The sequence below is a fragment of the Chaetomium tenue genome, assembly GCF_020726465.1.
Source record: "Chaetomium tenue strain MPI-SDFR-AT-0079 chromosome Unknown F5144scaffold_3, whole genome shotgun sequence".
NCBI classification, from domain to species: domain Eukaryota; kingdom Fungi; phylum Ascomycota; class Sordariomycetes; order Sordariales; family Chaetomiaceae; genus Chaetomium; species Chaetomium tenue.
This window is the reverse complement of record NW_027117331.1, coordinates 4,190,697-4,218,448: the sequence shown is the minus strand read 5'-3', so window position 1 is coordinate 4,218,448 and position 27,752 is coordinate 4,190,697. Positions and strand designations below refer to the sequence as shown.

Below are 27,752 nucleotides of genomic sequence, written 5' to 3'. Positions count from 1 at the left end.
GATTTTAACTAGTCTGTTAATTTCACGATGTCGTTCAACGCAGCCCACCTCCAGGTCTGGCTGGCGTTGCTAGCGGCCGCGGGCATCCTCTACACAACATGTCTCGTCGTCTACCGCCTTTTCTTTCATCCGCTAGCCAAATACCCAGGTCCTCTCCTAGCGAAACTCACCGATGCATACATGCTCTACTATGCCTGGAGGGGTGACCGCCACTTGGAGTTTTGGCGCATGCACGAGCGATACGGGAAGTTTGTCCGTTTTGGACCCAATTCACTCTCCATCAACTCCAACACGGCTTTGAAGGAGATCTACGGCTTCCGGGCCAACGTACGCAAGGCCGAGTTCTACGATGCCTTTGTGCACCCAGCACCCAACACCCACAACGCCCGGGACAAGGACCTGCACGCCCGCAAGCGTCGTGTCCTGTCACACGCCTTCTCCGACGGTGCCATCAAGGAGGTCGAACGGTACATCCTTGGCAACATCCGGACGTTTTGCGAAGGCCTCGGCGACTATGGGCGCGTCAACCACGAGAACAAGGGATGGAGCTCGCCCAAGAACATGTCAGACTGGTGCAACTGGCTCGCCATGGATATCCTAGGTGATCTCTGCTTCGGTAAAGCCTTCCACATGCTCGACCGACCGGACAACCGGTACGCCGTCGACCTAGTCGGTATCGCGGCCCAGCGTCATCTCCTGGTAAGAACCCACCACGAACCATAACCAGCAAACCCGCCAGACACAGACTAACCCACCCCTCCCAGTGCGGCACCATGCCCATCATCAACAAACTCAGCCTCGACAAGATCCTCTTCCACAAAATCTCCGCCGGCCGCGCCAAATACATGGCCTACAGCCGCCAACAACTCACCGAACGCACCGCCCTCGGCGACGAAACCGACCGCCGCGACTTCTTCTACCACCTGCTCAAGGCGCGCGACCCCGAAACCGGCCAGGGCTTCAGCACCCCCGAGCTCTGGGGCGAGTCCAACCTGCTGATCATCGCCGGCTCCGACACCACCTCCACCGCCATGGCCGCCACCCTCTTCTACCTGGTCCGCAACCCACCCACCCTGCACCGCGCCACGACCGAAGTCCGCGCCGCCTTCCAATCCGTCGAGGACATCCACCAAGGGCCCGCCCTCAACAACTGCGCCTACCTCCGCGCCTGCATCGACGAGGCCATGCGTCTCTCCCCGTCGGTGGGCGGGCTCCTGCCCCGCGAGGTCCTCCAGGGGGGGATCACCGTCGACGGCGAGCTGCTGCCGGAGGGCACGGTGCTGGGCGTGCCGCACTATGCGATTCATCACAACGCGGCGTATTTCGCGGAGCCGTTCCGCTTTGTGCCCGAGCGCTGGCTTGTTGCTGGTGGTGAGGGTGGTGAGGGTGGTGAGGGTGATGAGAAGGCGCTGGCGCGGGTGGCGCTGGCGCAGAGCGCGTTCTGTCCGTTCTCGATCGGCCCGCGCGGGTGTATTGGCAAGGGGCTGGCGTATGTGGAGATGGGGATTGCGCTGGCGAGGATGCTGTTTATGTATGATTTGCGGGCGGCCAGGGGGGCGACGCAGGGGGAGGGGGGCATGCCGGGGGCGGAGTGGGGGAGGGAGAAGGTGGGCGAGTTTCAGTTGCGGGATACGTTTACGAGTTTGAAGGATGGGCCGGTGGTGGAGTTTGCGAAGAGGAGTATCTGAGTGTGGGTGAGTTGTGAGGAGAGGGGGGGAGAGGGCGGTAGGGTGGTGTGGTACGGTATGGTAGAAGCAAGGCGGGTGTAAGATGGGGGAGTGGGATTGAACTGTCGTTGGCACTTTGGGGTGTAAGCCGGGGGAAGGAGACTGACACTTTTGGCGTATTGAGTTTTGAGAAGCGTATATCCCGCGTGTCTATAGCGGAAAAATCATGACCTTGACGATTGAATCCTCCTATCCATGGCAGTGAGTTACGGTCAAGTCACAACATCAGGCTCCATATCGCACAACACATTTTGGCAAAAGAAGGCCCGCCCTCTTCGGTATTCCTCGAGCAAGGTCTAGCTACCACTTTCAAGCAGCCACACTGCACCCCGCCAGCAACACCCCCGGCCATCCATGATCATCCCAACCCCTGCCCTCGGCCACTGCCTCCGAGCCGCAGCCACCAGGACGACAGGCCCTGCTTGGTCCAGCCGAACCCAAACCCACCCAGGCTATCCCGCGCCATCCCTCTACTTCTGGACGACAACCTTCTTCTTGGAGCCGCCGCCCGACGGGGGGGGCTTCTTGTTGTTGTTGTTGCCGCCGGCGCCGCCGCCCTTCTTGCGGTGGCGGTTGGCGTTGCGCTTGGCCTGGAGGTTCGTGATCTGGGTGCGGGTCATGGCGTCGCGGTAGTAGAACTGGTCGTTGCCATCGCCGGGCCGGAAGTGCAGCAGGTGAGAGCTGCCGTCGTTGGCCTGCAGCGTCGAGTTGGACAGCTGCACCGAGTAGTGGTCCGTCAACTTGCTGTCGGTGCTCTTGGACTTGTGCAGGGACTCGCTGTGTCGAGTGGTTAGAAAGGTCTGGCTGTGAGGCAGGGGGAAAGGGGGGAGGAAGAGGTTTCCATACGTGACGATCACCGAGGTGATGCGAACGCCCTGGTTCGCCGAGTTTGCGATGACGTTGTTGTGCGCCATGAGGTACTGGACGAGCGCATCCCGGTCGGCCTGGGGCATCACGGCGCCGGCGGCAACGCGGACGCGGAGGACCGGGTGATACTGGTTGTCGCTACCGAGGAAGTACAGTTGGTCTGCGTCTCCGCCCTGGAGCCTGTAGTAGCCATTGCCGGCAGGCACGTACACCGGTGCCGGAGGGGCAGCCGCCTTCTTCTTACCAGCTGCTGAAGACATGTTGATAAACGGGCCGGCCGAATAATCTAATAAAGAGGTAGGGAATGAAGAAGGAGGAGTAGGAGGAGGTTGTTGAAGTGAATGAGATGTGAATGAGTGATTCGAGGCCCTAGACTCAAAGACTGTCCTAGTTATATACTTGAATTACCCAAAGGGTATCTCCGCTGTTGATGGCCATATTTTAAGGCCCTTCTCAAGTTTGCCTTTTAGGGACCTGAAACCGCCCGCCCGCGGCCTCCAGGTTGCCGTGCCATAAAGACCGTCGGAAGTTGTACGGACGTCAGGTAGGGCTGCGGACATGATCCATTGCCGCGGGACTTAGCTGTGCCTCTCTACCGTCTTGGTGCATCAAGGCTTACCTAGAAGCGCCCTAGGTCGGCTGCGTGCTCAACCGTGCCCCATCATAGCCGCTATTCATAGCGAGAAGATCCGTCTCAGGATGAGCAGTAGTGCGGAAAACATGAGGCGACTGGGCCCACGGAGGCCGGGTCCTGTTCACGCCCTAGAGGCTTGGTTGACCACGTTCTGACCGAGGCTGGGTCAACCCCTGGTATCGTCTGGTCCCTAGTCTTTAGCGAGGCGGGAGGTGCGGCAGGACTAATTAGGTATTTTGTTTCAACCTGCCGGAACCTGGGCCCATAAGCCTCGAACTTGAGAGCCGGTTAGGGCTGCATAGCCTGGTAGAACTGCCATATCATAGACAAGGTGTTATCCTTCTGGCTCGAGTCGGCCAAAAGACCCGAAACCCAGGGTTACGCAGGCAGGAATCTATGCCATCATTGCCATGCAATTTGTCTAAGAATGAAACAAGTTACACCAGTCCTGCCGCTAGGCTGCCCAAACCAGGCCGACCCGAGATAGTGAGACTCGTGACGTACACGGAAGTGGTAAAGTTAGATCCTTGATCCCTACTGTGCACGGATGGGTGACACAATATCAAGGTGAAAGCGGCGGACGGATGCGGTGGAAACCTGAAGGATGCTGCTTGAAGGCCAGACTTGGCGGGTCAACGAATGCTTTGTCCGATAGGTAGCCGGATGTGCCATACGGAGTTGTGGGGCCGGTAGTATACCTCTCTGTGCCGCATCGGCGATTTGCTGTTTCGGACTTTTTCCCGAACCACGGCCCGTGATGACCAACAACCAGGTTCAGGTAGCACACATTGTTTAATCTCGCACACAATTCCGGTAGCCTAATTCCGGTAGCCTAGTGCCGGTCCGAGAGCTCGGTAGAGGGGCGAATTCGGAACCACCCTAAATTCCCACCCCCATGGCTCGGGAAGTTCGTCAGGGGTAAGGGATGGAGCACTGGTCACCGTGCCGCTTCCCAAGACCCAACGTCCCCCATTGCCCAAGCAGCCTGGAAATATTCCGAACAGGCGTCAACAAGAACAGTTGAAGGTACCTAAAAATAGAGCCAACCTACATCTTTGACCAATTCTAATATGCACCGTTTTTCAGGGCAAAATAGTTCAAAACAGGTTCATGATTCGGTCTCAACGAGTGGCCAAGCTGTGGTCGCCTTGCTTCCTCGGCGCATTCATCCAAAAGTTAATCATCCCCAATCAAGCTAGCACCTTCATTCCATTGCGAAACGTTGCATATTCCAGCATCACCCACGCAGTTGGCAAAATGAGTAGCAGCACGACGCCCGAGGCCCAGTCCACCATGGCGGCCAAGAGCTCAGAGCCCTGGGGAAAGAATCCATATTACTTCTATCCCGATCCCTATGCCGCGTACATGGTTCATGAAAGCCTCTACAACTATCGGCCAGGAGGCTTCCACCCCGTAAACCTCGGCGACACGCTTCAGGATGGCCGTTACGTGGTCCGCCACAAGCTCGGGTACGGTGGATTTTCAACTGTCTGGCTTGCGCGAGACACGCAGGAGGAGTATGTATCCCGTCTCACAAAACAGTCCGAACCTGGATTCTGACAAGCCCACACAGCCAATGGGTCTCGATCAAAATCAAGACGGCCGAGGCGTCGACCGAGACACCAGAAGAAGACGCAGAAGCCAAGATCAGCCTGGACCTAGAACGCCACTACACCTCATCAGCCCAGGCCGAAGAGAAGCCGAGATGTTTTGCACGCCTCCTCGACTGCTTCCGCGTCACCGGCCCCAACGGCACCCACAACTGCCTCGTCACCGAGCTCCTCGGCCCCACCGTCGACGAAGTGCTTGAGACCTTCAAAGAAAACAACCTCACGCTCCGGCCCGACACTATCCTGCGAGCATCCCGACAACTCCTCGATGCAGTCGACTTCATCCACCAAGCAGGACTCGCACACGGTGGTATGCACCCCCCTCCCTTAAATCACTCCCACCCCCACCCTCCCCCAAACCAAGTTAACTAACCGCCCCCTTCCCCTCTCGACCAGACCTCTCCTACACCAACGTCGCCTTCACCTGCAAAGCCGCCTCCCTCTCCGAAGAAGACCTGATCGACGCCATGGGCGGCGAGCCGGCGACGGTCGAAGCCGAGGCCGGCGCCGACGCGCCCCTGCCGCCCAACCTGCCGCGCCACATGGTGCAGGTCACCGGCTGGCCCTCGTGGTTTGAGGATGTCGATGAGGATATTTGCGTGCTGGACTGGGGCTTGGTGTTTCCCAAGGGGGAGCGGTTGGCGGAGTTGGCGCAGCCGAAGATGTTGAGGGTGCCGGAGACGTTTTTTGGGGAGGGGGGGTTTGGGTGGGGGGTGGATTTGTGGAGGGTGGGGTGTGTGGTGAGTGGTTTCTTTTTTTCTTCTTTTCTTTTTTCTCTAAGTGATGATTTGTTTGATCTTGCTGGGTTTCTGACGTGTGTTTGGGTTAGATTTATGGGTTGTTCTACCAGAAGGAGCTTTGCCGGTATGGCGGCAGGGAGAACTTGCTCATTCATGAGCTGGTCATGAGGCTTGGGCCGCTCCCTGCGAGCTGGCAAGCCAAGTGGGACGAGATGCTAAAAGACGACCCAGACGCAGGAGAAGATGGTATGTTATCTGAGTGGGTTCCTACCTGACATTATGACTAACGGGAACATCTAGCATCCGTCGTTCCACCGGACCTAGTAACGGAAACCTTTGAGCCGCGTCGCCGCGCCATCATGTCGGCGTGCGCCAATGATGAACAAAACGAGTACGAGGAAGATGAGCATACACCCCACGACTACGAGGGGCTCGAGTGCCTGAAGCGGGTCATTCTGGGCCTTTTGCAGTACGAGCCGGAGAAGAGGGTGGGGGCTAATGTGGCCTCATCGTGGATAACCGAGGCATGGACAGACCACCGGAGGCTAGAGAGGGAAGCAGAAGGTGACGAAGAGGGCGAGGATGATGCGGCAAATTCAGAGGTAGACGAGTGAGGTGTCGAGACTAAGACGAAGTGCATCAAAACCGGGGTTGTTTACTGGTTGGGAACCCCCATCTACTCCTCACGTCTGTGCTCATACTACCTACCTACATGTACCTATATACCCTCGGGTATCATGGTTATGTCACTTTCGGCATCTCATTTACCGAAATACCGGCCGGTACAATAATTAGCCACCTTTGGTAGCCTAGCCGCCCAACTTAATCTATCCCATCTAAGATGCCGATGAGACCTCCCAGATTAAGCGTTACTTTCCGTCTTTCCCCTCATACTGAAGAAACCTCATAAAGTCTGTTGTTGTGCAACCTGCCGTTCGGGATGGTTCAATTCACGCTTATTTCAGCTCAGTGGTGAGCATCACCACGCTATTGTGTCCAATATGAAGCCCGTTCTAGCGCTTCTAGCGCTGTTCAGCATCGGCAGTGCTGCTCCAAGCCTAGAATCCACGCAGGATGATATGTCCAAGCGTGCGGCATGGCCCAACGGCCCTTTCGTGACCTCGGGCCGCTGGATCCACGATGCGTCCGGCAACAACCTGACCTACGCAGGCACCAACTGGCCCGGACACGCCGACGTAATGATCCCGGAAGGCCTCCAGTACCAATCCATTGAAACCATCGTTCAGAAGGTCAAAAGCCTCGGCATGAACGCCGTGCGCCTGACGTTCGCCATCCAGATGGTCGACGAGATCTACGCCAATGGCGGCCAGGACATCACCATCCAAAAAGCCTTTGTGCAGGCCTTGGGACAGACCAACGGCGCGAAGGTGCTCAACCAGGTGCTGGCCAAGAACCCCCGCTTCAGCGCCACGACGACGCGGCTGCAGGTGTTTGACGCCGTCGCCGAGGAACTCAACAAGCAGCAGATCTACGTCCACCTCGACAACCACATCTCCAAGGGCATGTGGTGCTGCGGCAGCACCGACGGCAACAGCTGGTGGGGCGACACCTACTTTTCGACCTCCAACTGGGTGCGCGGGCTGTCCTACATGGCAGAACACGTCTGTGTTCCTCCCAGTACCCCTTTCTCTTTCTGACCACCAATAAACACGATACTGATTAACCATATCAGGGCAAATCCTGGCCGGCGCTAACCTCCATCGGCCTGCGCAACGAGCCACGCGAGCCCACCAACAACCCCTCGCTCAGCCGGTCCTCCTACAACTGGCAAGCCTGGTACGGCTTCATGCGACAAGGCGCCGACGCCGTGCACGCGGCCAACCCCTCCCTGCTGATCTTCCTCTCCGGCCTCTCCTTCGACACCTACCTCACGCCCGTCGTCCAGGGCACAGCCCTCACCCCGGGCAACGGACGGTTCAACCGCAACGACTTCGCCGGGTACGGCGACAGCAAGCTCGTGCTGGAGCTGCACAACTACGAGACGGGCATCGGCAGCTGCAGCACGCTGCAGGGCAACCTGGACCGCAACGGCTTCGAGGCGCTGCAGGCCTCGGGCGCGGGCGCGTTCCCGGTTATGATGACCGAGTTTGGCTTTCAGATGGACGCCAGCACCTGGCGGGGGGTGTATGCGAGCTGCTTGGCGCAGTACCTGCCGGCGCGCAAGGCTGGTTGGACGATTTGGGTACTGGCGGGGAGCTATTATGTGCGTTCGGGGACGCAGGATTATGATGAGAATTGGGGGTTGTTGAATCATGATTGGAGTGGTTGGCGGAGTCAGAGTTATGTGGATGGGGCGTTGAAGGCCATGGTGAGGAATACTTTGAGTTGAGAGGAAGATAGGATTAGGTAGTTGGAAATCAATAGTTCAGAATTTCAGTTGAGTTGACTGCTTTACGCCCAAAAGTCGAAACCAGGAAGTTTTGTGCAGTCACCGAAATGCCATGGTAGAACCCAAAGAAGAAAAGATCTGAGAAAGGTGCCGAACACGAGTCACAGCAAACATTGGCGAATACAGATAAGACAGTGCACAAAATAAATTTCCCAACGGAGACATATTCGGGACATGGAGGGGACGAGGGGCATTACGAGCACGAATAACGATGGACATTCTTCGCCCCCATCTCACCCCCTCTGTGCCAAGGTGGATTGGAATTTTGTTCCCCTTTTCAGTTGATCACAGACTCGGAGACTGATGATTCCTGGACAGTAAGGTTTCCATGATGCTTGTAACTGCTGCTACCACGTTGTCGAACGTATGGACGAAAAAGTACTATGTCAGTTACCCCTATGTATACAAAGTGGTAAACATCGCATTCCATCTTGGGCAGTAACATGTGCTGGGTGTGCATGTGTGCTTATTCTTTCCACCCGCAAGGCTTCCCCTGCTCACAGCTTGCCTTATCTGGAACTTTTAAGTCTTAGCGCGCCGAGAAACATCAAGATGGTCTCTCTTGGCGGGTTTTGCGGCGTAGTCGGTGGATTCGTGGCTGCTCCCCTCCTCCTGTTCCTGGACTAGCTCGGTCTTCCCAAATGTTTGCTCCCTCATCGATGCGAATCTTTTCCTCGTGATCCAACGATGCCGCGGATGAGACCGGTCCGGACTATCTCGGGTCATGGAAGCTCGGAAAGTGGGAGGCGTCTGGACAAGGCATCAGGAAAACCATGACCACACTATTACCTAAAGAAACCGAATGAAGACTCAATGTTCCAGTGCGACAAGTCCGAATCCGCCGTGGCGGCGTCACCCACAAACTAGCCAGCACCGCCGTCGCCGTGCGTTTCACATGCCCAGCCCAGACTGGCACCAGGCTCCCAGGTAATCTCATCTGACCCACACCGCGCCGCGCTTGAATCCCTGTCTGCCGCTTCTCTCTCCACGAGGGATCCAGGGCACTCTAGGCGTCCTTGTCTCGTCCTGGCCGCGGTTAGTTTAGACTTCCCAGGAACAACAACCGAAGGGCCTCGACCACAAGTGCCGTGAGCACCCGTCCCGCGGTGCCTCTTGACGAGGTCCTCCTTCGGTCGTCTCAATTTTTTGTCCTAGCCAGCATGGTTGCATGGGTACCGCTCCCATCATGTTGACATTTCTTCTACCATGTCTTCTGTTAGTCTCATACAGCTTCGTCGAAGCCCTGTCGCCCATCTCAGTGAAGGGCACGAAGCTGTATGACGATGACGGAAACCAATTTTTTGTCAAAGGTGCCGACCCCTTTACGGCGTAGCTCATGCCGAACCTCACTCACCACTCCCACATCTAGGTGTTTCCTACATTCCCACCGATGGCGACTACGATCCCCTGTTGCATGTTGAACAATGCCGGACAGACGCAGCGTTGATGAGCAAGGCCGGGATCAACACAATCTACGTCTACACAGCCGACGCCGCGGAAGACCATGATGCTTGCATGAGAGTCTTTGCGGACCAGGGCATCTACGTCTGGCTTCAACTAGGCGACTTCCCCCGCGTCACCAGCGAGGTACGCCGAATGTCCCCAGTTCAGTCTGTCCCCTCATATTAACCAGATCAACAGGACGCAAAGGCTCCCCAATGGACCCTGTCTCTCTTCGCGGCGTGGACCGAAGTGCTCGACGCATTCGCCGTCTACAACAACACGCTCGCCTTCGGCATCGGCCAAGAGACCATCAACGAAAACTGTCCGCCCCCCTCCCCCCCCTCCCATGCAAAGCAATGATAACCCCCTAACACCCCCCAGCAACCTCCACCCGCGTCGCCCCCGCCCTCAAAGCCGCCGCCCGCGACCTCCGCGCCTTCCGCACCGCGCGCGGCTACCGCGCCATCCCGCTCGCCTACTCCGCCGCCGACGTACCCGAACTCCGTCTCCTCACCGCGCAGTACCTCACCTGCGACCCGAACCCCTCCTCCTCCTCCTCTGACGCCGCCACCAACTCCAACTCCAACCCCACCTCAATCGACCTCCTCGGCCTCAACATCTTCAACCCCATCTCCTGCACCACCACCGCCTGGACCACCCTCCGCGACCAGCTGCACGCCCTGCCCCTCCCCATCCCCGTCGTCATCTCCGAGTCCGGCTGCCTGCCCGCCTCCGGCAAGCGCGCCTTCAGCGACCTCTCACAGGTCCTGCTGGGCGGGCCGTCCTTCGAGCAGGTCTTTTCCGGCGCTAGTGTCTTCCAGTGGGCGGAGGAAGGGGAGGGGCATGGGTTTGGGCTGGTCAAGTATGATGTTGAGGGCGGGGAGGGGGTGGAGGGGGGGAATGGCGCGCCGACGGAGGTGTTGGCGGCGTATACGGCGCTGTCGAGCGTGTATAATGAGGCGAGGACGAGGGTGACGGGGACGGTGGCGGGAAGGTATACGCCGACTGCTGGGGGGGAGGGGTTGGCGTGTCCGACGCTGGATGTGGATGCGGGGTGGTTGGTGGATGGGGAAGCGCCGTTGCCGACGATTGAGGGATTGCAGATTGGGACGGTGACGGTTAAGACGACGGTGGTTACGGCGGGGGGTGGGAGGGCGACGGGTGGGGTTGGTGACGGGCAGGGGGGAGGGCAGGGGCAGGTTGGTGGTGGTGGTGGTGATGATGGGGGGCAGTTGTCGACGGGGGCGATTGCGGGGATCACGGTTGGGTGTGTGATTGGGGTGTTGGCGTTGGTGACTGGTGTGTTAGTTTGTCTTCGACGGCGGAGGGGAGGACCTCAACCGCCGAGCGAGGGGGAGGGTATGCAGGTCGTTGAGCACTTCAAGCGGCCGCGGAGCTACTGGTATCCCACCGGTAAGGTCGAGCTTCCGGCACAGAACATGGCGGCCATCGAGATGGATGGCTCCCTACGGTCGGCCTCGTCCTCGGCCCCCGTGTGGAAGATACCAATGCAGGATGGGAGGATCGACTCGCCAACGGTGACAGAGATACATGACACGAAGTGGAGACAGGAACCGCAGTATGAACTGGCGGACAATAATATGGTCCCGATGGGGGATGGGACGCAGACTGGGACATGGAGGGTTTCACCACTCACCCCAGGCACTAAGTATGTATGAGGATGGGGAGGAGGAGTGAGCGAACAACAATATCCCGCACTGGTGCTGGTGCTTAAAAGTCATTTTATCAAATCAAATTCTTGAAATTGTTGACATTTTACATGTTAAACGTCCATGAGGCAACCCTCTTGCCACCAACTGACTGTGAGCGTTTTCTTGAAGATGGGACAGTGAAGACTGGTGAGGCTGGGATGCCTCACCATATTCAGAAACATAATAGATATTTCTATAAATATAGGAAGTAATACATCGGTAGACAACCTTACCTCAAATTTCTACCACGAATGCAATGTGTTAAGCCTTGCATTCGACGGGTAATGCGTAACTGGCGCTGTTGGGGATGAATAGGGGGTAGTAAATATAGATGACCTTGATTCAATTGTAATAGCCAACAAGGCACGTTTACAGCGACCAGAAGGAAAAGGACAAAGGGCATAAAAGTGAAATTTAACATGCTTTGCCGCTCTGGTGTAGGTTGAAAAATCAACTCGAGGCTTCGTTAGTGCTCATCCCGGGTAGCTGCCCAGTATTAGTCGATGGCGTGATCAACGGAGCGGATGATGCCCACCGTCCCCAGGTCAAACCCCCTCGGCTAACCCAAATTAACCCGGGTCGTGATCTCCCACATTGATTCGCCACCTGACGAGCAATACATCTTCTAGAGAGGGAAGCCAAGGACGTGCATCCCGGCCATCGGCGACCATGACATCTCGAAACCTGCGTGGGGGTTCCCAAGGGCTGGGGCGGCGTCGAGAGCTGTGCCTGCAGGTCAAGAACGAGACCAATGAGTTCAATGAACTATGATGGCGCAATATGAGCGGCGTTTTGTGTCTCATCAGAAGTGGGTTGTCAGGAGGAGCTAAGGTAGGTTGAAGGGGGTCAGAGATGGTTGCCACCTGTTGCCTTTATGGTTTATCTTGGGGTGGTTGGCAAAGAATTCGAGGCCGGCTGGGATGGAATTATTCATCCGCAAGCCAAAACCATGGGCGGCACATCCTTCCTTCGCCGTGTTTCCTTACACGGGTTTCGAGGATCAAGCTCGAACCAGAAACTTGACGAGCCAAAGCGTGAAATCGACGAGCAGATATCGGATACCGCCCCAGCAACCCCAGAGACCCAGACTGTCCTCTTGTTACATGGAGCACGTCAGCCGTATCAGTTGACGGAGAACCATCCGATTCCTTCTTTCAAGGATGATCGAGAAATACTCGTCCGAACGCAGGCCATCGGCCTGAACCCGATGGATTGGAAGGCTCCGTGAGTACCTTCTTTCGCTTTTGCCCCGCCTCTTTCAAGCTCATCCCTTGTTCTGACACCGCAAAAAGTGACTTGAACTTTGGCATCCCAGAAGTGCCCTACATCTCTGGCCGGGAGTTGGCCGGCAACGTAGCAAAGCTGGGTCGGTCTAGTCGACACAAAGTAGGAGACAGGGTAAGGAGGACATGCTTCATGTATGATGTAACCCCTTGTTCACTCCTGCTTACCAAACAAACCCTTAGGTCATTGTCATATCAACCGACTACCGAGACCTCCGCAAAGCAGCCTACCAACAATACGTCGTAGCCCCCGATTACAACACGGTCCGCCTCCCACCGACCCTCTCCCCCGAAGAGGGCTCCTCCCTCGGAGTAGCCTTCGTCGTCGCCGCCATCTCCCTCGGCGTGTGCATCGGGCTGGACTTCACCTCGGTCCTCAACGGCCCCGACCTGTACACCCTCATCCGCCAGCTCCCACCCGACACCATCGCGCAGGACATCCAAAAAGAAGCCCTCCACAGCCTCCCAACCCACGAGCGCGCCCAACCAGGCGACTGGCTCGCCATCTGGGGTGGTAAGCCTCCCCTCCACCCACCCCACCCCCATAACCTCAACCCCCCAGCAAGCTAACCCCTCCTCCACCAAAAGGCTCATCCACCTCCGCGAACCTGACCCTCCAACTCGCGCGCCTGGCCGGCCTGCGCACCATCGCCGTCGCCGACAAAGCCAAGCACGGGCTCTGGCTGTCCAGCCACAAGACCGTGCGCCCGGATCTGCTCGTCGACAGCCACGACCCGGCGCGCGCGGTGGCCATCATCCGGGCGAACGTTCAGAAGGGGACGTCGACGGGGAGGTTGCGGTTTGCGGCGGATACGAGGGGACGGGAGTCCGCGGGGTGGTTGTTGGAGGCGTTGCAAGGGGATGAGGGGGAGGGAGGGGGGGTGGTGGGGGAGGAGGGGAAGGGGAAGGGGCTGGACAGTTCGCCGCCGGTTACAGGTCGTGAAATTGGGGGCGAGGACGCCTCCGAACAGCCACCGACTCGGTTGTCTGCGCATCTGATCGGCCTGACGGGCCTGCCCAAGCAGCCCGCCCCGGACGGCGTGGTGTATCATACCGTGCCGATCAAGCTGTTCCATGAGGTGCCGGCTGTGGGCCAGGCGCTGGTTGAGTGGTTGGAGAGGCTGCTGCAAGAGGGGCTTGTGACGCCGCCGAATATTATTGATGTCCAGCGGGGGTTGGGGAGTGTGAACCAGGGGTTGGATCGGATGAGGAGAGGGGAGATTAGTGGCGGAAAACTGGTTGTGAGGGTTGATTGAGCTGGGGGTGTTGGGCTTCATTCAGAGTTGGTTTCGTTTCTCTGGTCGTTGGTATGTTCCCTCACTGCGCACGGTAGCTCGCGATGCAGCTCATCGAGGGCATTGGACACAGCAAATCATTATACTGCCCTAGTTCCTACATTCGTATCGTTGCACCGTTCAAACCAACCCCCGGTATTACATTAACCAAAGCAAACTCCGCCCCCTACCAGCCCCGTACCCCTTACCAGAAGCAACAACCCCATCCCTCCACCCATCATCATCACCCTTCATCACACCTTCCCGTGCTTTTAAAAATTATAGTACCTCGGCTCATCAAAGACATGGTACTGGTGACCCCGGACGCCTTCACCCTTGAACATGGCGGGGAAGCGCAGCCCCTCCGAGACCTCCTCCTCGGGGATGCGGCGGTTCCGCAGCGTCTTGGGCGCGTTCCAAGTCGACGCGCTGTCGGAGTCGGTCGCGGGCACCACAAACTTGGCGACCTGCAGCTCCGTGTCGGTGATGGTGCTCCTGCTGACGCGGGCGTACCCCGTGCGCCGCAGGCCCTTGAACAGGATGTACTCGCACCAGCGGTCGTCGTCGGTGGGGTCGACGTCGTGCATGCCGCTGGTGTCGGACACGTACGTGTTGTAGTTGCCCTCGAGCGGGTTCGTCACCAGGTAGGAGAGTAGGATGCTCGGCCGCGGCGATGAGCCCATCAGCTTGGCGAGGTACTCCGACTGGAGACGACGGTCTTCGGGGTCCTCTTCTTGGCCCGAGTGGAAGACGAAGACGTCGACGAGGGAGCCGTACACGTCCAGCGTGGCGTGGATGGCGGGGGCGAGCTCGCCGACGGGGCTGGGGAGGAGGTGGTGGGTCGAGTTGAGGATGGGGAACTTGGACAGGAGAGCGGCGCCCCACGTGTGCTTGTTGGGGCCCGGGCCGTAATCGACGTACATGCCGAGATCTTCGGCGAGGAATTGAGTCGTGTCACGGTTGCCCATAATGATGCGCTGCAAGTCTGACTCGAGCAGACCGACCACGTCAACTTCCAGCTCTTTGATGAGGTCGCGCATGCGGTACTCGGACGACCACATGTCGTTGTCAAGTGAGAAGTGGATGGTCCAAATCCCGGCGGTCAAGACCCGGTCCTCTGCGTGGTACGGCTTGTAGTCGTTGGTGGGGAAGCGGAGGAAGTTGGCGCAGAGGAAGAGAACATTGAGGATGCCCAGCGCGCCGAGGTGATACTTGCGATGGTTGGTGTTGGTGGCGCGACGAGGGGCAGCCTGCTTGGATTTGGCTTGCTGCGAGATGAGGTCGAAGACGCCGGCGCCAATCAGAAGCATCATAGTCATGTTGACCCAGTCCGTACGTTCGCGGACGAGGGGGCCGCCAGGCACAAAGGCGTAAGCGACAACCCAAACATGGAAGAGGACCACGAAGTTGTAGATCAGGAAGCCAAGACCGAAGACGACGGCGGGGCTCTTCTTTGAAGCGCTGCTGATGAGGGGGACCGAGATTGCCATAAGGTAAGCAGCCAGCGTTAGAGCGCCGTAGTAGCCAAGCCACTGATGGTAGAGGGTGAGAACCGCGGCACCCACGCAACCCACGCCGTAAGCAGTCCATGTCGTGACGAGCGCGGGCCTCGAGAACCCCGCAAAGACGCCGGCAGTCATGGCGGCAATGGTGTACCAGGCGTGAACGTTGGAAACAGGTCCCCTGATCGGGTAGCCGTCCCAGACCCAAAGGATCATGGTGCTAGTGTCGGAGAGCAACGAGTGCAGGCCGAAGAACAGGCCGCCAATACCGAAGGCGGAGAGTAGTGCCGACCCGCCCTTCGCCTCAACGGGGTTTCCGCCCTGCAGGGGTGCGCGGCGAGTGAACCGAAGAGTCGCAAGGACGGCAAGGACTAAGCCGGTGCCATTCCAGCCGCCGTTCGCAGCGTGCATGATGGGCCAAATGGGGTTGTTGGTGTACCAGGCAAACTTGGCCACAGAGGACATGAGGAGACCGATAACCCAAGCGAGAACACGCATCTCCAGCCTCGCAGGCTGTACCGAGTCGGAGAACAGGGTGGCCGCCCATCCAAGGCACGTTAGGGAGACGCCGAAACCGACGGCGAAAAGCCGGCAGGTAGGATCCTCGATCAAGTAGGCGACTAGACCAGAGAGCGAGAGAAGGTGGACAACACGTTGGTTCTTGACGACAAGAGAACGGAATGATTTGATGGCAAGGAATGCTGGAGCCACCGTGGTCATGATGAGCGCCTCGAAGCCTGAGATGCCCATGTGCCAGAGGGGGAAGTCTAGCTAAGGTTAGGCTAGTCGAGTAGATAGGGGAGGCCCACTTACACCAAACGGTGACGCCCAAGCTGGTCAGGATAGACCAGAAGACGAACTACCAAACGTTAGCCTGGGGGTTTCCCCTTTCTGTCGTCGGAGCACATACCCCGTGGTAAACATCGGCCGCGATGTCAAGAGCCTCGCTCAAGCGGAAGCCCGCCGAAAAGACGGCTGCCGTAGCCTTCTCCTTCCTACCCAGCTTATTAGCTACCCGCCAATACTTGATTGTGCAGAGGGACTAGGGCCACTTACTCCTTCTCAAGTACGGCAGCAGGCACAGAGGACTTGTTGGCACTAATGAACCCGGTTTTAGAACATGGTCTCATAATGTCATTCAACACGTCGTTGTATGTACAAGCCCCAGCTCACAAATGTGCGGAGCTGGGGCTACCGCGGAAGCCATTGCACGTACCCCTTGCTCGCGCCCTTGACGTCCCTGATAACCACCTCGAACGTGTCAAAGTCAAGCGCCGTCACGGCGTCGAAGGCGACGTCGAGGAGGATCAAGCTCCATTCGAAAAAGGCGTAAATCGTGTAGGCTAGGCTCAACGTCAACATTACAACACGTCTTGCCCTGGGTGATATCCAACTTACCCCCTGCCACACGGTGGACCTTGTGCTGGATAAAGAAGTACACCAACGGTACGAGGGTGCCGAAGAAACCACCGGCCAAGTATTTCCTGTACTTAATAGCCTTGGCGTTGGCTGGGCTCAGGGCAATGCACCCGGTCGTCCAGGGAATCGTGAAGACGATGTACGCAATCATCAAGATGTCGTGCCAGTCATGGTCGTCGGTCGAAGTGATGTAAGTCCACCCGCCACATGTCAAGGTGCGGATCACGCCAGAAATGGCGACCGCTTTCGGGAGGGTGCGGCCGGGTTTCGCGGTGAGAAGATACCATAGCCCGACGAGCGCAAATCTTGGCCCTGTCGTGGGTTGGTCGTCAGCAATGCTATCGCGGCGAAGGACAAGCAGGGGTTCGCGACGGGCGTACCGGAGGTAATGGCGATAAAGATCATAAAGATGGAGCGTTCGGGATAGCGGTCGCCAATGGTGGCCGAGACGGAGGGAAACCACTCGTCCGGGTAGCCATACCACTCGTTCTGGACAATCTTGTGGTAGTGCAGCGCGGAACCCACGATGAGGGCGCTGAAGAAAGCAACTGCAACGGCGTCAACATCTCGATCACATGTCGGTGCTCCGTGTTGAATTAGGCCCCGGGCATGACCATGCGTGCTACCCACGATAGGCAACGGTAGTGTGCGACCAGCTCACCCACTGGCCGCTGAAGGAGAGCACGACGCCGGCGTCCTTGTCTTTGTAGCGAGGAGCCGCCATGGTTGCGGAGCTGCCGGAGGAAAGACGGGAAGATGGGAATTGGGACCAAAAATTAATTATTGTTGATGTTGAGAGAGAGCTGCAACGAATGACACGCGGGTGCACATTCCAAACGACCAACAAGAGCGCCGACTCTTGGTGGCCTTCAAAACAATGAAAAAACTAAGACCTTCGCCGAGACCGTCGCCGAGCGCGTGTCAGGGAAAAAGGCGTTTGCTCGACCACTGAAACAGCGCGAAGCTGGCGGAAGCCTCGGCGCGAGAGGATGATCTTGGAATGCCGGACCTCGAAATCATTCCGGCATGGACCCCACTTCCCTGCCCGTCCATCGCATGCAATTCTGGGAGCTCCCTGCGTTTTGGGGGTGTGCTGACAGCCAGGGGTGTGTTGGGCGGTGAAGAAGGGCAGTAAATTCAAGATCCACTAAAAAGTCCCAATGTCTGTCGTTCGCCAAAGTTGATTCCATAGCCTCATGGCATGATCGACCCTCCAATAACCTCAGCGGCCCCCTTCCTTAATTGACCGCAACAATGGCCGGAGTTTCGGACAAAGCCCGTTTCCACCTCGAACGCGCAGCCCCTGAGCTGCGCGAATTTGAAGAAAAGGAAATCTTCACCAAGGTATGCTCTTCCCATTCCCTCCACCCCCTCCCCTCCCACCACCACCACCAACAACAACAACAACAACTAACCTCCCCACCCCCCAACCCCAGGACGAGATCCGCTCCCTCGTCACCAAGCGCTCCGACTTCGAACACCTGATCCTCTCCCCGGGCACCAAGCCCACCGACTTCCTCACCTACATCTCCTGGGAGCGCTCCCTCGACCGACTCCGCGCAAAACGCTGCCGGCGCCTCAACCTGTCCCGCTCCTCCTCCTCGCGCGCCAGCCACGCGCGCACCTTCGGCATCTTCGAGCGCGCCGTGCTCAAGCACCCGGGCAGCGTGCCCCTGTGGCGCGCCTACCTGGACTTCGCGGCGCACGAGGCCGGCGCGGCCAAGCGCTGGCGCCGGATCTGTACAAGGGCGTTGAGGCTGCACCCGACGGATGCGGGGCTGTGGGTGCTGGCGGGGCGGAGGGCCGCGCTGGCGGGGGATATGGAGAGGGCGAGGGCGCATTTTTTGAGGGGGTGTCGGTTCTGTACGGGGGATGTGGTGCTGTGGGTGGAGTATGCGCGGTGTGAGATGGAGTGGTTGGCGCGGGTGGAGGCGAAGAAGGCCGGGAAGGGGGTCAGGAAGGGGGTGAATGTTATGGAGGCGGTGAAGGCGACGGAGGCGGTGCAGGAGGGGGATATTGTGCTGTTTGGTGAGGAGGATGAGGATGATAGTGGGGATGAGGGCGGGTTGATGCTTCCGGATCCGGATGCGCAGGGCGGGAAGATGGCGAAGGCCGAGGTTTTCGACGAGGAGGCGACCAAGAAGATGGAGCAGAGCCCTGCGCTGAGCGGCGCCATACCAATGGCCATTTTTGGCATTGCGAAGAAACAACCCTTCTTTGGGCCGGCCGCGGCCGAGACGTTTTTCGACGCCTTTGCTGGGTTTGGTCACGTCTCATCGCAGGCGAAGATCATCCAGCATGTCGTTGACACGATGGTTGAGTTGTTCCCCAACCACCCATGCACGTGCAGCTGCCAGATCCGCCAGCCGCTCGTTGGGGTGGATGTTCTTACCGCTGCGTTCCCCAAGGCGTTGCGCGAGTCGTTGGCTAGATTGAAGGTTGGCATGGAGACGACACAGGGCAAGAAGGAGCTGGCAAACAAGGTCGTTGCTTGGATCGACATTATCCTGGCAATTGAAGGTTTGGATGCGGCCGTCAAGACGGTGCTGGAGCATACGAAGCGGTCGTTGGAGGAGTCCACATCTTGATACCCATATTTCCAGCGCATTACCCTACATACAATACCTACATACAATACAACAGCCCGTGGCAGTGTCTCCAAATCTCTCATCTATCTCCATGGCTATTGCGTCTAAGCTTTCTGCTCTGCCACGCCCATTAGGTACTCCCACTCGGCCGGACTGACTCTGCTGACGCTCAGCCGCGACTGCTTGAGCATTTGCATATTCTCGAGCGGCTTGCCGGGTCCTCCCATCTCTCGCAGTTCCTTGAGCCCAATCGAAGCCGAGAACTTGCTCCGGAACTTGACGTGCACGACGCTCCACTTGGGATCGTCCGGTTTGGACTTTGGGTCGTAGTAAGGCGCCTTTGGATCGTGTGCAGACACTGGGTTTCGTTAGATTTCGGCGGGCTACTTGAACAGAGGTCGATGGGCTTACGGTCGGGCGAGTGCTCTCGCACAATTTCCATGGTCCCTACGATGCCGGGCTCCTTGCAGTTGGAATGGTAGAAGAAAGCCAGCTCCCCTTTCTTCATGGCCCGCAGATTGTTCCGGGCGGCGTAGGCGCGAATGCCTGCGTTAGGGTTAGATTATGTTACAGGATGGTGTGGCCAAGGAGGGATGGCTTTACCGTCCCACGGCTCTGGCTCTTTCTTGGCCGCCAGATCATCGATGGAGAACTTGACATCGACGCCATTCTCGAAACGCGACTCCGGCTCAGCTTTCAAGAGCCAGTAGTTCCTCTCTCCCCCCGGGGCTGCAGTTTCGCTGGAGATTGTAACATCACCGTTTGAGTCTGCCTCCGGGGTGCCGGTTGCTTTTCCTACAGGTGCCCCCTTTTTGACCGTGGCCGGCTGCTTGTTATATGTTAGACGTAGTTCTGATGGAGCTCGGTGATCGCGTGGAGAAAGATGAACCTCGGCCACGACGCCATCCAGGGAATGGCCGACAAGCTGTGTGGCTTTTTACGGGATTCCCACCTTTTTAGCCACTGGTTTTGCTACTGCTGTCTTCGCTGAAGCTTTCACTTTGTCTTTCCTCGGTTCTGGCTGTGTCGCTGGAGGCGTTGCATCAGTTGGTTTCTGGAGTCGCACTGAGCGTCGCCGTGCTGGTTCAACCAATGAGTCATCTTCGGGTGGTGATTTCCTCTTTGCCATGACGAATCGATTTCGCAATGTCGCGTTCTAAAGCCCAAGACGCGGAGGAATTATTGTTGGTGAGCACCAAGTCGGTATGGCTCGCCAAGACGAACCAAACACAGTGTGGATGAGAGAGAGATTGACCTGGAGCTGGTCGGATGTTCCGTTTTGGGCAGGCCTCATCTTGGCACTGTCTTCCCTCCTTAAAATACCTCCCCATCGCCGTGAAATGCTCAAGATTATCGCGACTTCGGTTGTCATTTCGAGTTATGCCTGTTGCGATAATGACACGGCCCCAGATCCTAATGGAGATCAAATCCCTAAAAGGGCGCGGTGATACACCGGAGAAGCTGGAGGGAACAACCCTCTACTTCACTCGGATAGAAGACCAGTTGGGCACATTGCCGCTGTCAAGGTGGACGGGCCAATGGCCAGGGAAGTGTGTGTTGGTTACGCGAGTTTGTGGTCGGTAGCAGGACTGCATTGAGCTGTCATTGCCGACAATCCCAAACCATCTCAAGTGAGTTCAACAAGGCGACCATGCCCGGTGGCCTGACGCTTGATTGGTTTACCCCACTCGTGGAAACGACGACCGACACGGGGCAGGGATCAAAGAAGGAAAGACGTTATCACAAGGAGGGCGAAGAGGCGGAGGTTGGCAGGCAACCTGATGTTCACACAGCCCATCGAGCGGGAGGCCCGATCACCGGCCAGTCCCACGGAATGGCAGAAAAAGACGCAGACAGGGTCGCAGGCCTTCACCCGCACACTGCGGAGCCGTCATCGAGGCGAGGAGAAAGAATGCGATCAATCGATAACCCCGAGCGGAGCGGGGAGGGAAAGAAAGATGTTTGGGGTGGAACGCATGGAGGGATGCGAGCGATTCGATGTGTCGGCTTTGTCTTTGTGACACACGGAAGCTTAGCCGTTTTCATTGACGTGGGCGGGATGCACCGTCATGTAATGTGATCAATGGATGGGGACAGGGCAGGGCCGAATTGGGCGTCGATGGTTGTGGTTGAGACGGAGGAATTTGAGGGCACATTTGTCTGCCCTTGGAATATTTGAGGATGTAAATACTGATGCTGCATCTTGTTTCTGTAACCAACATGACGAATTCGCAGTTATCGCGTGGTTTGGGAAGCACAGAAAAGGCAAAGACGAAACCAGGCGTTTGCGTTTGCTGTGTGGTGGCCGGACGAATGCCTGGCAAATGGCTGGCCGGAGAATTTTTAGTGCCTGGTGTAAAAGTGACTTTGCTCCTGAACCCGGGGGACATTTAAAAGGGCCCAACTGCCCACCTCCCCGTCGTTTCCCATCCATTTTCGTCCTCTTAAACCTCATTCACTGTCGCTTCTTCCCATATATACCGTATTTTCTTTCAATAATCATTGTTGTGGCCCCTGTCGGCCGATTCTAGCGATGACCGCTATCGCTGAACAAGTCACTTGTCGCCGGATCGTCGCAACGGTGCTCGTCCCAATGGCGACTGGGCTTGAAGCGACCCGACAAGAGCGTTTGGAAAGCCTTTCACAACAAAATACACCAACTTGACGCCTTGGATGAGCAAGGACAAACGGGTCGAAAATGAACGCAATCCTGCGACAAATCTGGCGCTCCCTCTCGCCAGCAACGGCTTTTGGGTTATTGGCGGCGGCCGGCCCGCTGGCTCATGGCTCATGCTTGTGGGTGGTGCCGGGGTCCCCACCACGCTCGGCAAGCCATGTGGAACAGCCCGGGGACTCCAGACTCACAGCACCCACCCGACCAGACTTTCCATGGACGCCGAGAGTGTTTCTTTGGAAATTCGACGGTTTTGCGGGAACATCTGTTTGAGGGCAGCCGCCTGGCCAAACATCGCAGGCTCAGAGCTCATCAGTGCCACCATTACGTGTGTGGGAGGGACACGATGCCTGGTGCCATGGTAGGTGGGGCACGGCTGGAAGCCTATCCAGCGGTCAGGCCGCGGAATCAAAACGCAGCATTCCATCCAGCATTGCGAACGCCTCCCCGGAGATTGAGTCGGCTGCTTGCTGGCTTCCTGTCTCTACGACACAACGGTCGGGTGATGGCCAAGATGAGATCGACTGACTCGGGGCGATTGGGAGCCTGGCAGGCAGCGGGGACACAGGGTCCGCGACCTCCATGCTGCTTCTCCTCATTGTCATCCAACCGGAGTCGAAAGGCTCATTCTCAGGTTTTGGATGCCATGGGAATGGTCTTCTTCACTAACCAAAGCCTGAGTACCGCCTGAGTGTCGCCTTGTAGGCGCATCTTCAGGTCGGGCGAAGCTTTCAGTCTCATGGCTGGGTCGGCTGGAAGTCCGCTGAAGCCTGCTTTTCGACAGAGCGATCAGAAACAGAGGATCGCAGAAGTTGCGCCGTAGCACGCTCCCCATTGGCTAGGTCTTTGTTTTGGGACCCACTGCGCTAGTCTATATTTGGGTACATGGTCTTGTCCGGCTGAAAGGACCAGATCACTCGGCGCTCGTCGCAGCACAACGCCCAGTGGAATCCGACAAGCAACACGCGCCCGCCCCGACCCGACGCAATCGGTACAGAGAGAGGTAAGACCTGCCCGTCGTTCCTCCAGTTTCCCACCTTATCCACCCCGGCCTGCCGCTGAGGTTCCCCTACATATTCGGTCTCGTGATTTCCGCTGGGCTTGGGCTACTCAGCTCGATGCCATCGGGGCTGCGCGAGTACTGATCGTTGGTTGGAGGTTAGCGACGCCGGGAACCTGCCTGCGAAATTTTCTCGCGGCGCGCTCCACGCGGCCTCGCATCCCCGTCGCTCGCCGGCCGTTCGCCTAGCCCTTTTTTTTTTTTTGATTGTATGTCTAATACCCCGAGCCTGATCGCCTCCACTCCGCCGTTCCCGGTGACCGGCCGGCCAGTGCCTGGGCCGTTGCTGCCCTCGTCTCCGGATCGGTGCCGGTGCCGGGCGTCGCGATGCACACGATTCACTGCACCTGGCTCTTGCCCCGTTTTCCTTCCGTGGGCATTGTTGCGGCGGGCCCTTTTTTGGGCGGCGGCTCTTGGTTGTCACTGCTCGCGCTAGGAGTGGATCCCACCACCCGACCGCAGCAGCGCAGGCGAGCGCCCCCAAAGCCAGAAACCCGTCTTTTTGCCCCGTTAAACCACTGCACCTGCCCTCCCCGACACAACCGCGACGCGACTGCTCCATCGCGACAAGCCGCCGCCGCGCCCCTACACATCTCCATTTTATCTCTCGCTTAGTGAACGATATTTGTTTTGCACGAGTCTCGTGGTCGCTAACGGCGCTGCAAGGAATTCACCTGATGGGCGCGACCATTGCCGCTGCCACCCTCGCCCCCGATCGACATGAGCTCCTGGATCAACGAGGCCGCTGTCCCGAACCACAATGGCAACGGCTTCCCTCATATCACCGACCCCTCTGCAGGCGCCGGGTCCATGATGGATCCCTCCGCGTTCATGGGCAATTCCGCCCAATTTAATACGCAGTTCGCAAACCCACAGCAAATGGTCATGCCCAATGGCCAAATGCGCAATTCCTCGTCCTCGTTCACAAACCCGATGTATCAAACCAACTCGGTCGTCCCGTCGAAGCGCCCGAGGCCAAGGGATGATAATATGGGCCAGTCGCCGCGCCCGGCGCCCGGCATGCTCCCAGCGTCGCGCGCCGAAACGCCTCAGCAATCCGCATTCGCAGGCTTTCAACAACCAGGGATGCCGCAACAATCTGGCCAACCGTCGCCGTACCCGCATCTACAACCGAATGGCTCCACGAATGCAACGCCGTCGCCCATCATGGCCAACCAGATGCGCCCCGGGAGTGTTCCTCAAAGGGTCGCCTCTACCTCGCCACACCCCTTCTCGCCTGCCGCGCAACAGTTCCCCCAGGCGTCTCCCATACCGACAGAACACGGCGGCACGCCTCAGTCTTTTATGCAGCAGAACGCTTTTCCACACAATTTTAATCCACAGTTCAGCGCCGCGCAATCACCGGCCAGACCGTCTCCCTCGCCCAACCCAATGGCCGGGCAGATGATGCCGCAACAAATGGGACAAATGCAGATGGGACAGCTACCGCCGCAGATGCAACAGATGCAGCAAATGGGTCAATTGGCAGGCCAGATGCCAGGACAGATGCCGGGCCAGATGATGCAAGGTCAAATGGCCGGTCAGATGCATGGGCAAATGGGCGGCCAGATGCCGAACATGATGTTTCAGCAACAGATGGGCCAGGCTCGGAACGCCATGGAACAGCAGAAGCTGATTTACCAGATGCAAATGCAACAGCAGCGCAACAACATGCAAATGCAGCAGATGAACGCCCAAAATATGATGCAACCACAGCAAGGCTCCAACCAAGGGCAGAACCATGCTCAGGCTCAGAGTCAGTCGCAAGCGCAAGCTCAAGCACAGGCTCAGGCTCAAGCCCAGGCTCGGAACATGATGACAGCCAGGCAGGGCGGCCCCAACGGCCAGATGCCGCCTGGGGGCATGAGGCCGCAGCAGGGCGGCCCCCAGCAGGCCATGGCGCGGCTTCCTCCTCCGGAACAGTTTATGAAACATCTGATGGCGTTCATGAGTTCGAAATCCCTCCCATTCGACCAGCATCCGGTTGTTGATGGCCGCCCGGTGCCTCTTTACAACTTGTTCCAGATCGTGTACAACAAGTTAGGGGGTTATCGAAACGCAACACAGTCAAACGGCTGGGTACAAGTTTCCCAAATCATGGGCTTCCAACCTCATCAATTGCCTTCGGCAACGCCACAGATCAAAAGCGTCTACGAGCGGAACTTGCTCAAGTTTGAGGAACTGTGGACGACGCAACAGAAGATGCGTACGCAACAGCCCGGGGGGGTAGCCAATGCCCAGGCAATGCAACAGGGGACACCAACGAAACAAATGCAGCAACAGCCACCTCACATGATGCAACCCGGTCAGCAAGCGCAATTGCAAGGCCAGATGCAGTCCCCCGTCAAGCCCCACGGGCAGCAGCAACAACAACAAACACCACAACAACTGCAACTGCAGCAACAAGGCATCAATGGTTTTCCCGGTGGGCAACCGCTCCACGGCCAGCAGCCGGTGCTATCCAGTCAAGCCCACACTCGTAACAGCCTGTCAAGGAGTGTGCAAGCCACGCCGACGGCCGATGAGTTTCCCCTGCCGTCCCCTGCCCAAAGCAAAACGGGACCAGTATCGCTCCCTGGCTCTGCCCATCCGGAGAATGTGGGAGCGGCAGACGACGCTGGGAGCTCGTTGAAGTTTCCAGCCCCGTTCTCGACAAATCCGGATGAGTACGTGCCTTGTTCGCGTGAGATCACAACGTACGGCGGTCTTGACGTGGGCGCTTTGAAGAAGATTGGCGAGGAACTGCAAAGAACGAAAATCGACGTCCCCCTGCCTATCGACTTTGGAAACGTCGACATTCACGCACTCACAAAGAGCATCCAAAGCGGCATCCATGGTGAGGTCCGGCTGGCGCTGGACACGCTCGCGTCATTATCGTCCAACGATTACCACTTCATCAGCCCGACCCAGCCCATCCCTATCCCGCAGATCGATCTCAGGCAGTGTGATGAGTTGGTCGACGCTTTGATTGAGTGCGCCGAGGATCAGATCGACCTCTTGGCAGAGAACTCGGAGGAAGCGTCGAACGAGATTACGATCTCGCCGTACGAGGAGGTCGTGCGCGCCTGTCGTGCTGAGCGGTACGGCATGCGTACCGTGAATGGTTTCGGGTCCGAAGCCTACGATCTCGACCGCGCGGCCGACCGCCTCATCTGCATTACGACCATCCTGCGCAACTTCTCCTGGCGCGAAGAGAACCACGCGTCCCTTGCCGACGAGACCGTCATTAAGTTCGTCTGCGTTTTGATTAGGTACCTGGGCACACGCGAGATGCTCCTCCGAACCCACGTCAACACGCTTGATCTGATGAAGGATCTGGTGACCCTGCTGTCGAACACGGCGAGCTCAGTGGAAATACCCGGGCGCGAGCAAGCATTTTGCCTACTCCAATTCCTCCTCGCCTTCGGCCCAACGCCTGGCCCGACCATATCTGGTGACAAGCTCTTCTTCCCCGCTTACGAACCATCTCAACATCCATATCTTCCCAACGCGGTCGACGCTCTTGCCAAGCTTCTTGCTCGGGATGAGCCCAACAGAACATATTACCGTAACATCTTTGCTGCTGAGGCTGCAGTGACGACCTCGCCACCTTGCGAACTCCTCACACGCACTTTCTGCCTGGCAATATCCCCAATCCCTGACTATTCACGCGAGCCTCGCCCCGTACACATCCCCCGCCTAGTCGAGGCCCGCAAGCCGCTGCTAATGCAGGGTCTCCTTTCCGCCGACATCACGGCCGGACTGGCGCCTGGCTTTGAGAGCGGCGTCACGCGCGCTTGGCTCGCGTCCGGTACTGGGTTCGCCCAGAACCTCTACCTTCTTTCTCGCTACCTGAGCGGCCAATACGAGACTACAGCTGTCCGACCCGGCGGCGGCCCAGCAAGAGGACAGCCAAAACGGGACCCAGACCTGGTCTACATTATCGGTCTGGCCGTGAGCGTCCTCAAGCGGCTTGCCGAGAAGGCGCTAGATCCCAGCGACCCCACCGGAGAAAGCGGTATTCCACCCGAGGTACTTCCCGCGAAGGAAAGCGTCCTCGACGCCCTGCAGATGCAGGCGCAGGAGTGGGCAAAGGAAGGGGTATTGGCAGATCTGGTCGAGTACACAAGCATGGCGGACAGGACCTTGCGTCGACGGTCATGAGTGATGGGGCGCGAGACTAAAGGGTTGGCGTTTGGCGTTCGTTTAGCAAGCGAGCATGTATTTGTGCAATTGAGGCTAATTTCAGGCTTCGGTTCCTCGAGAGGGTGGTGCAAGCGTGTCCTTGGATGGGTGGTTTTTCCCGCCTGGCTGGTCGCTGCTGTACGAGTGCTGTTGTTGGAAAATGACGAGTTGGATGACATAGAATGGGAGCGTGGTGGCGGGGACGTAGCAGTATACTAGACCAGGCGCGGGTCGCGCAAGGGGCTGGTGTTTATCGGCTCTGGTAGTTTCATAGCACTTATGGTATATCGATGGGTTGGTATGGGGTGTATATTTCAACGAAGGGCCTTCCACCGTGCCTGAGCGAGCGGGTGGGTGGCGGTTTACACAGTAGTTTATACAGGTGTAATTGTACAATAAGTCGGTGACTGTCCCTGGCCGGTGGAGGTCAAACCAACAATCTTGCCCTACATCCCTATCACCACCCATGCGTGCCTCATTGGGCGTTGTAATCCCAATCTCGGCCGCAACATTGGCCCATAGTCCTATCGCATACACTCCGCCCCCGCCCCCCGCCATGAAGTGCCTTGTCCTCTACGAAGCGGCGAGATGGACACGCCCACACATCCCAATCCGTACTGTGTCCCCTGAAACGGAGTGTCTGCA

At 57.9% G+C, this 27,752-nt stretch overlaps 10 protein-coding genes across 10 annotated transcripts; 7 read left to right on the top strand and 3 right to left on the bottom strand.

The window, feature by feature from the left end:
* Positions 1 to 27: 27 nt before the first annotated feature.
* On the top strand, positions 28 to 1,688 carry F5144DRAFT_601813 (cytochrome P450-like protein; the record flags this gene model as incomplete). The annotated part of the gene is made up of 2 exons (XM_066791167.1): positions 28 to 699; positions 765 to 1,688. The coding sequence occupies 2 exons, from the start codon at positions 28 to 30 to the stop codon at positions 1,686 to 1,688; spliced, it is 1,596 nt and encodes a 531-aa protein (XP_066645422.1).
* A 307-nt stretch (positions 1,689 to 1,995) lies between these two features.
* F5144DRAFT_207411 (uncharacterized protein) lies at positions 1,996 to 3,339 on the bottom strand. The gene is made up of 3 exons (XM_066782979.1): positions 3,214 to 3,339; positions 2,574 to 3,144; positions 1,996 to 2,504 (listed from the first exon to the last, which is right to left on the bottom strand). Exons 2-3 carry the CDS (start codon positions 2,852 to 2,854, stop codon positions 2,198 to 2,200), a joined length of 588 nt encoding a protein of 195 aa, XP_066645421.1. The 5' UTR covers positions 2,855 to 3,144; positions 3,214 to 3,339; the 3' UTR covers positions 1,996 to 2,197.
* Positions 3,340 to 4,521: 1,182 nt separating this feature from the next.
* On the top strand, positions 4,522 to 6,192 carry F5144DRAFT_487699 (kinase-like domain-containing protein; the record flags this gene model as incomplete). The annotated part of the gene is made up of 5 exons (XM_066785623.1): positions 4,522 to 4,745; positions 4,802 to 5,148; positions 5,235 to 5,578; positions 5,668 to 5,824; positions 5,879 to 6,192. The coding sequence occupies 5 exons, from the start codon at positions 4,522 to 4,524 to the stop codon at positions 6,190 to 6,192; spliced, it is 1,386 nt and encodes a 461-aa protein (XP_066645420.1).
* Positions 6,193 to 6,464: 272 nt separating this feature from the next.
* On the top strand, positions 6,465 to 8,075 carry F5144DRAFT_629071 (glycoside hydrolase superfamily). Its single transcript, XM_066792364.1, has 2 exons — positions 6,465 to 7,200; positions 7,272 to 8,075. The coding sequence occupies exons 1-2, from the start codon at positions 6,580 to 6,582 to the stop codon at positions 7,926 to 7,928; spliced, it is 1,278 nt and encodes a 425-aa protein (XP_066645419.1). The 5' UTR covers positions 6,465 to 6,579; the 3' UTR covers positions 7,929 to 8,075.
* A 609-nt stretch (positions 8,076 to 8,684) lies between these two features.
* F5144DRAFT_647063 (Glucanosyltransferase-domain-containing protein) lies at positions 8,685 to 11,235 on the top strand. The gene is made up of 4 exons (XM_066792901.1): positions 8,685 to 9,298; positions 9,358 to 9,575; positions 9,630 to 9,753; positions 9,813 to 11,235. Exons 1-4 carry the CDS (start codon positions 9,157 to 9,159, stop codon positions 11,108 to 11,110), a joined length of 1,782 nt encoding a protein of 593 aa, XP_066645418.1. The 5' UTR covers positions 8,685 to 9,156; the 3' UTR covers positions 11,111 to 11,235.
* Positions 11,236 to 12,092: 857 nt separating this feature from the next.
* F5144DRAFT_531274 (uncharacterized protein) lies at positions 12,093 to 13,682 on the top strand (the record flags this gene model as incomplete). The annotated part of the gene is made up of 4 exons (XM_066786943.1): positions 12,093 to 12,367; positions 12,534 to 12,561; positions 12,610 to 12,940; positions 13,015 to 13,682. The coding sequence occupies 4 exons, from the start codon at positions 12,093 to 12,095 to the stop codon at positions 13,680 to 13,682; spliced, it is 1,302 nt and encodes a 433-aa protein (XP_066645417.1).
* A 155-nt stretch (positions 13,683 to 13,837) lies between these two features.
* Positions 13,838 to 17,443, bottom strand: F5144DRAFT_207345 (Frag1/DRAM/Sfk1 family-domain-containing protein). Its single transcript, XM_066782978.1, has 8 exons — positions 17,252 to 17,443; positions 17,002 to 17,169; positions 16,601 to 16,933; positions 16,419 to 16,545; positions 16,259 to 16,300; positions 16,113 to 16,197; positions 16,016 to 16,061; positions 13,838 to 15,969 (listed from the first exon to the last, which is right to left on the bottom strand). The coding sequence occupies exons 1-8, from the start codon at positions 17,343 to 17,345 to the stop codon at positions 13,973 to 13,975; spliced, it is 2,892 nt and encodes a 963-aa protein (XP_066645416.1). The 5' UTR covers positions 17,346 to 17,443; the 3' UTR covers positions 13,838 to 13,972.
* A 376-nt stretch (positions 17,444 to 17,819) lies between these two features.
* Positions 17,820 to 19,209, top strand: F5144DRAFT_531269 (U3 small nucleolar RNA-associated protein 6-domain-containing protein; the record flags this gene model as incomplete). Its single annotated transcript, XM_066786942.1, has 2 exons — positions 17,820 to 17,965; positions 18,058 to 19,209. The coding sequence occupies exons 1-2, from the start codon at positions 17,876 to 17,878 to the stop codon at positions 19,207 to 19,209; spliced, it is 1,242 nt and encodes a 413-aa protein (XP_066645415.1). The 5' UTR covers positions 17,820 to 17,875.
* Positions 19,210 to 19,261: 52 nt separating this feature from the next.
* Positions 19,262 to 20,817, bottom strand: F5144DRAFT_207254 (PUA-like domain-containing protein). The gene is made up of 4 exons (XM_066782977.1): positions 20,162 to 20,817; positions 19,813 to 20,038; positions 19,621 to 19,755; positions 19,262 to 19,567 (listed from the first exon to the last, which is right to left on the bottom strand). Exons 1-4 carry the CDS (start codon positions 20,336 to 20,338, stop codon positions 19,314 to 19,316), a joined length of 792 nt encoding a protein of 263 aa, XP_066645414.1. The 5' UTR covers positions 20,339 to 20,817; the 3' UTR covers positions 19,262 to 19,313.
* Positions 20,818 to 23,521: 2,704 nt separating this feature from the next.
* Positions 23,522 to 27,126, top strand: F5144DRAFT_207250 (uncharacterized protein). Its single transcript, XM_066782976.1, has one exon. The coding sequence runs from the start codon at positions 23,664 to 23,666 to the stop codon at positions 27,084 to 27,086; it is 3,423 nt and encodes a 1,140-aa protein (XP_066645413.1). The 5' UTR covers positions 23,522 to 23,663; the 3' UTR covers positions 27,087 to 27,126.
* Positions 27,127 to 27,752: the final 626 nt, after the last annotated feature.

Bases quoted from the DNA above. Each gene is read 5' to 3' on its own strand.
- F5144DRAFT_207411 (XM_066782979.1), bottom strand. From the start codon at position 2,854: ATGTCTTCAGCAGCTGGTAAGAAGAAGGCGGCTGCCCCTCCGGCACCG. The intron at 2,505-2,573 runs GTATGGAAACCT...CACTCGACACAG, and splicing joins ATCACCTCGGTGATCGTCAC to CGAGTCCCTGCACAAGTCCA.
- F5144DRAFT_629071 (XM_066792364.1), top strand. From the start codon at position 6,580: ATGAAGCCCGTTCTAGCGCTTCTAGCGCTGTTCAGCATCGGCAGTGCT. The intron at 7,201-7,271 runs GTCTGTGTTCCT...TAACCATATCAG, and splicing joins TGTCCTACATGGCAGAACAC to GGCAAATCCTGGCCGGCGCT.
- F5144DRAFT_647063 (XM_066792901.1), top strand. From the start codon at position 9,157: ATGGGTACCGCTCCCATCATGTTGACATTTCTTCTACCATGTCTTCTG. The intron at 9,299-9,357 runs GTGCCGACCCCT...TCCCACATCTAG, and splicing joins AAACCAATTTTTTGTCAAAG to GTGTTTCCTACATTCCCACC. The intron at 9,754-9,812 runs GTCCGCCCCCCT...AACACCCCCCAG, and splicing joins AGAGACCATCAACGAAAACT to CAACCTCCACCCGCGTCGCC.
- F5144DRAFT_207345 (XM_066782978.1), bottom strand. From the start codon at position 17,345: ATGGCGGCTCCTCGCTACAAAGACAAGGACGCCGGCGTCGTGCTCTCC. The intron at 16,934-17,001 runs GTACGCCCGTCG...AACCCACGACAG, and splicing joins CTTTATCGCCATTACCTCCG to GGCCAAGATTTGCGCTCGTC. The intron at 16,062-16,112 runs GTATGTGCTCCG...AACGTTTGGTAG, and splicing joins CGGCCGATGTTTACCACGGG to TTCGTCTTCTGGTCTATCCT.
- F5144DRAFT_207254 (XM_066782977.1), bottom strand. From the start codon at position 20,338: ATGGCAAAGAGGAAATCACCACCCGAAGATGACTCATTGGTTGAACCA. The intron at 20,039-20,161 runs GTGGGAATCCCG...ACATATAACAAG, and splicing joins CAAAACCAGTGGCTAAAAAG to CAGCCGGCCACGGTCAAAAA. The intron at 19,568-19,620 runs GTAAGCCCATCG...AACGAAACCCAG, and splicing joins GCGAGAGCACTCGCCCGACC to TGTCTGCACACGATCCAAAG.
- F5144DRAFT_207250 (XM_066782976.1), top strand. From the start codon at position 23,664: ATGAGCTCCTGGATCAACGAGGCCGCTGTCCCGAACCACAATGGCAAC.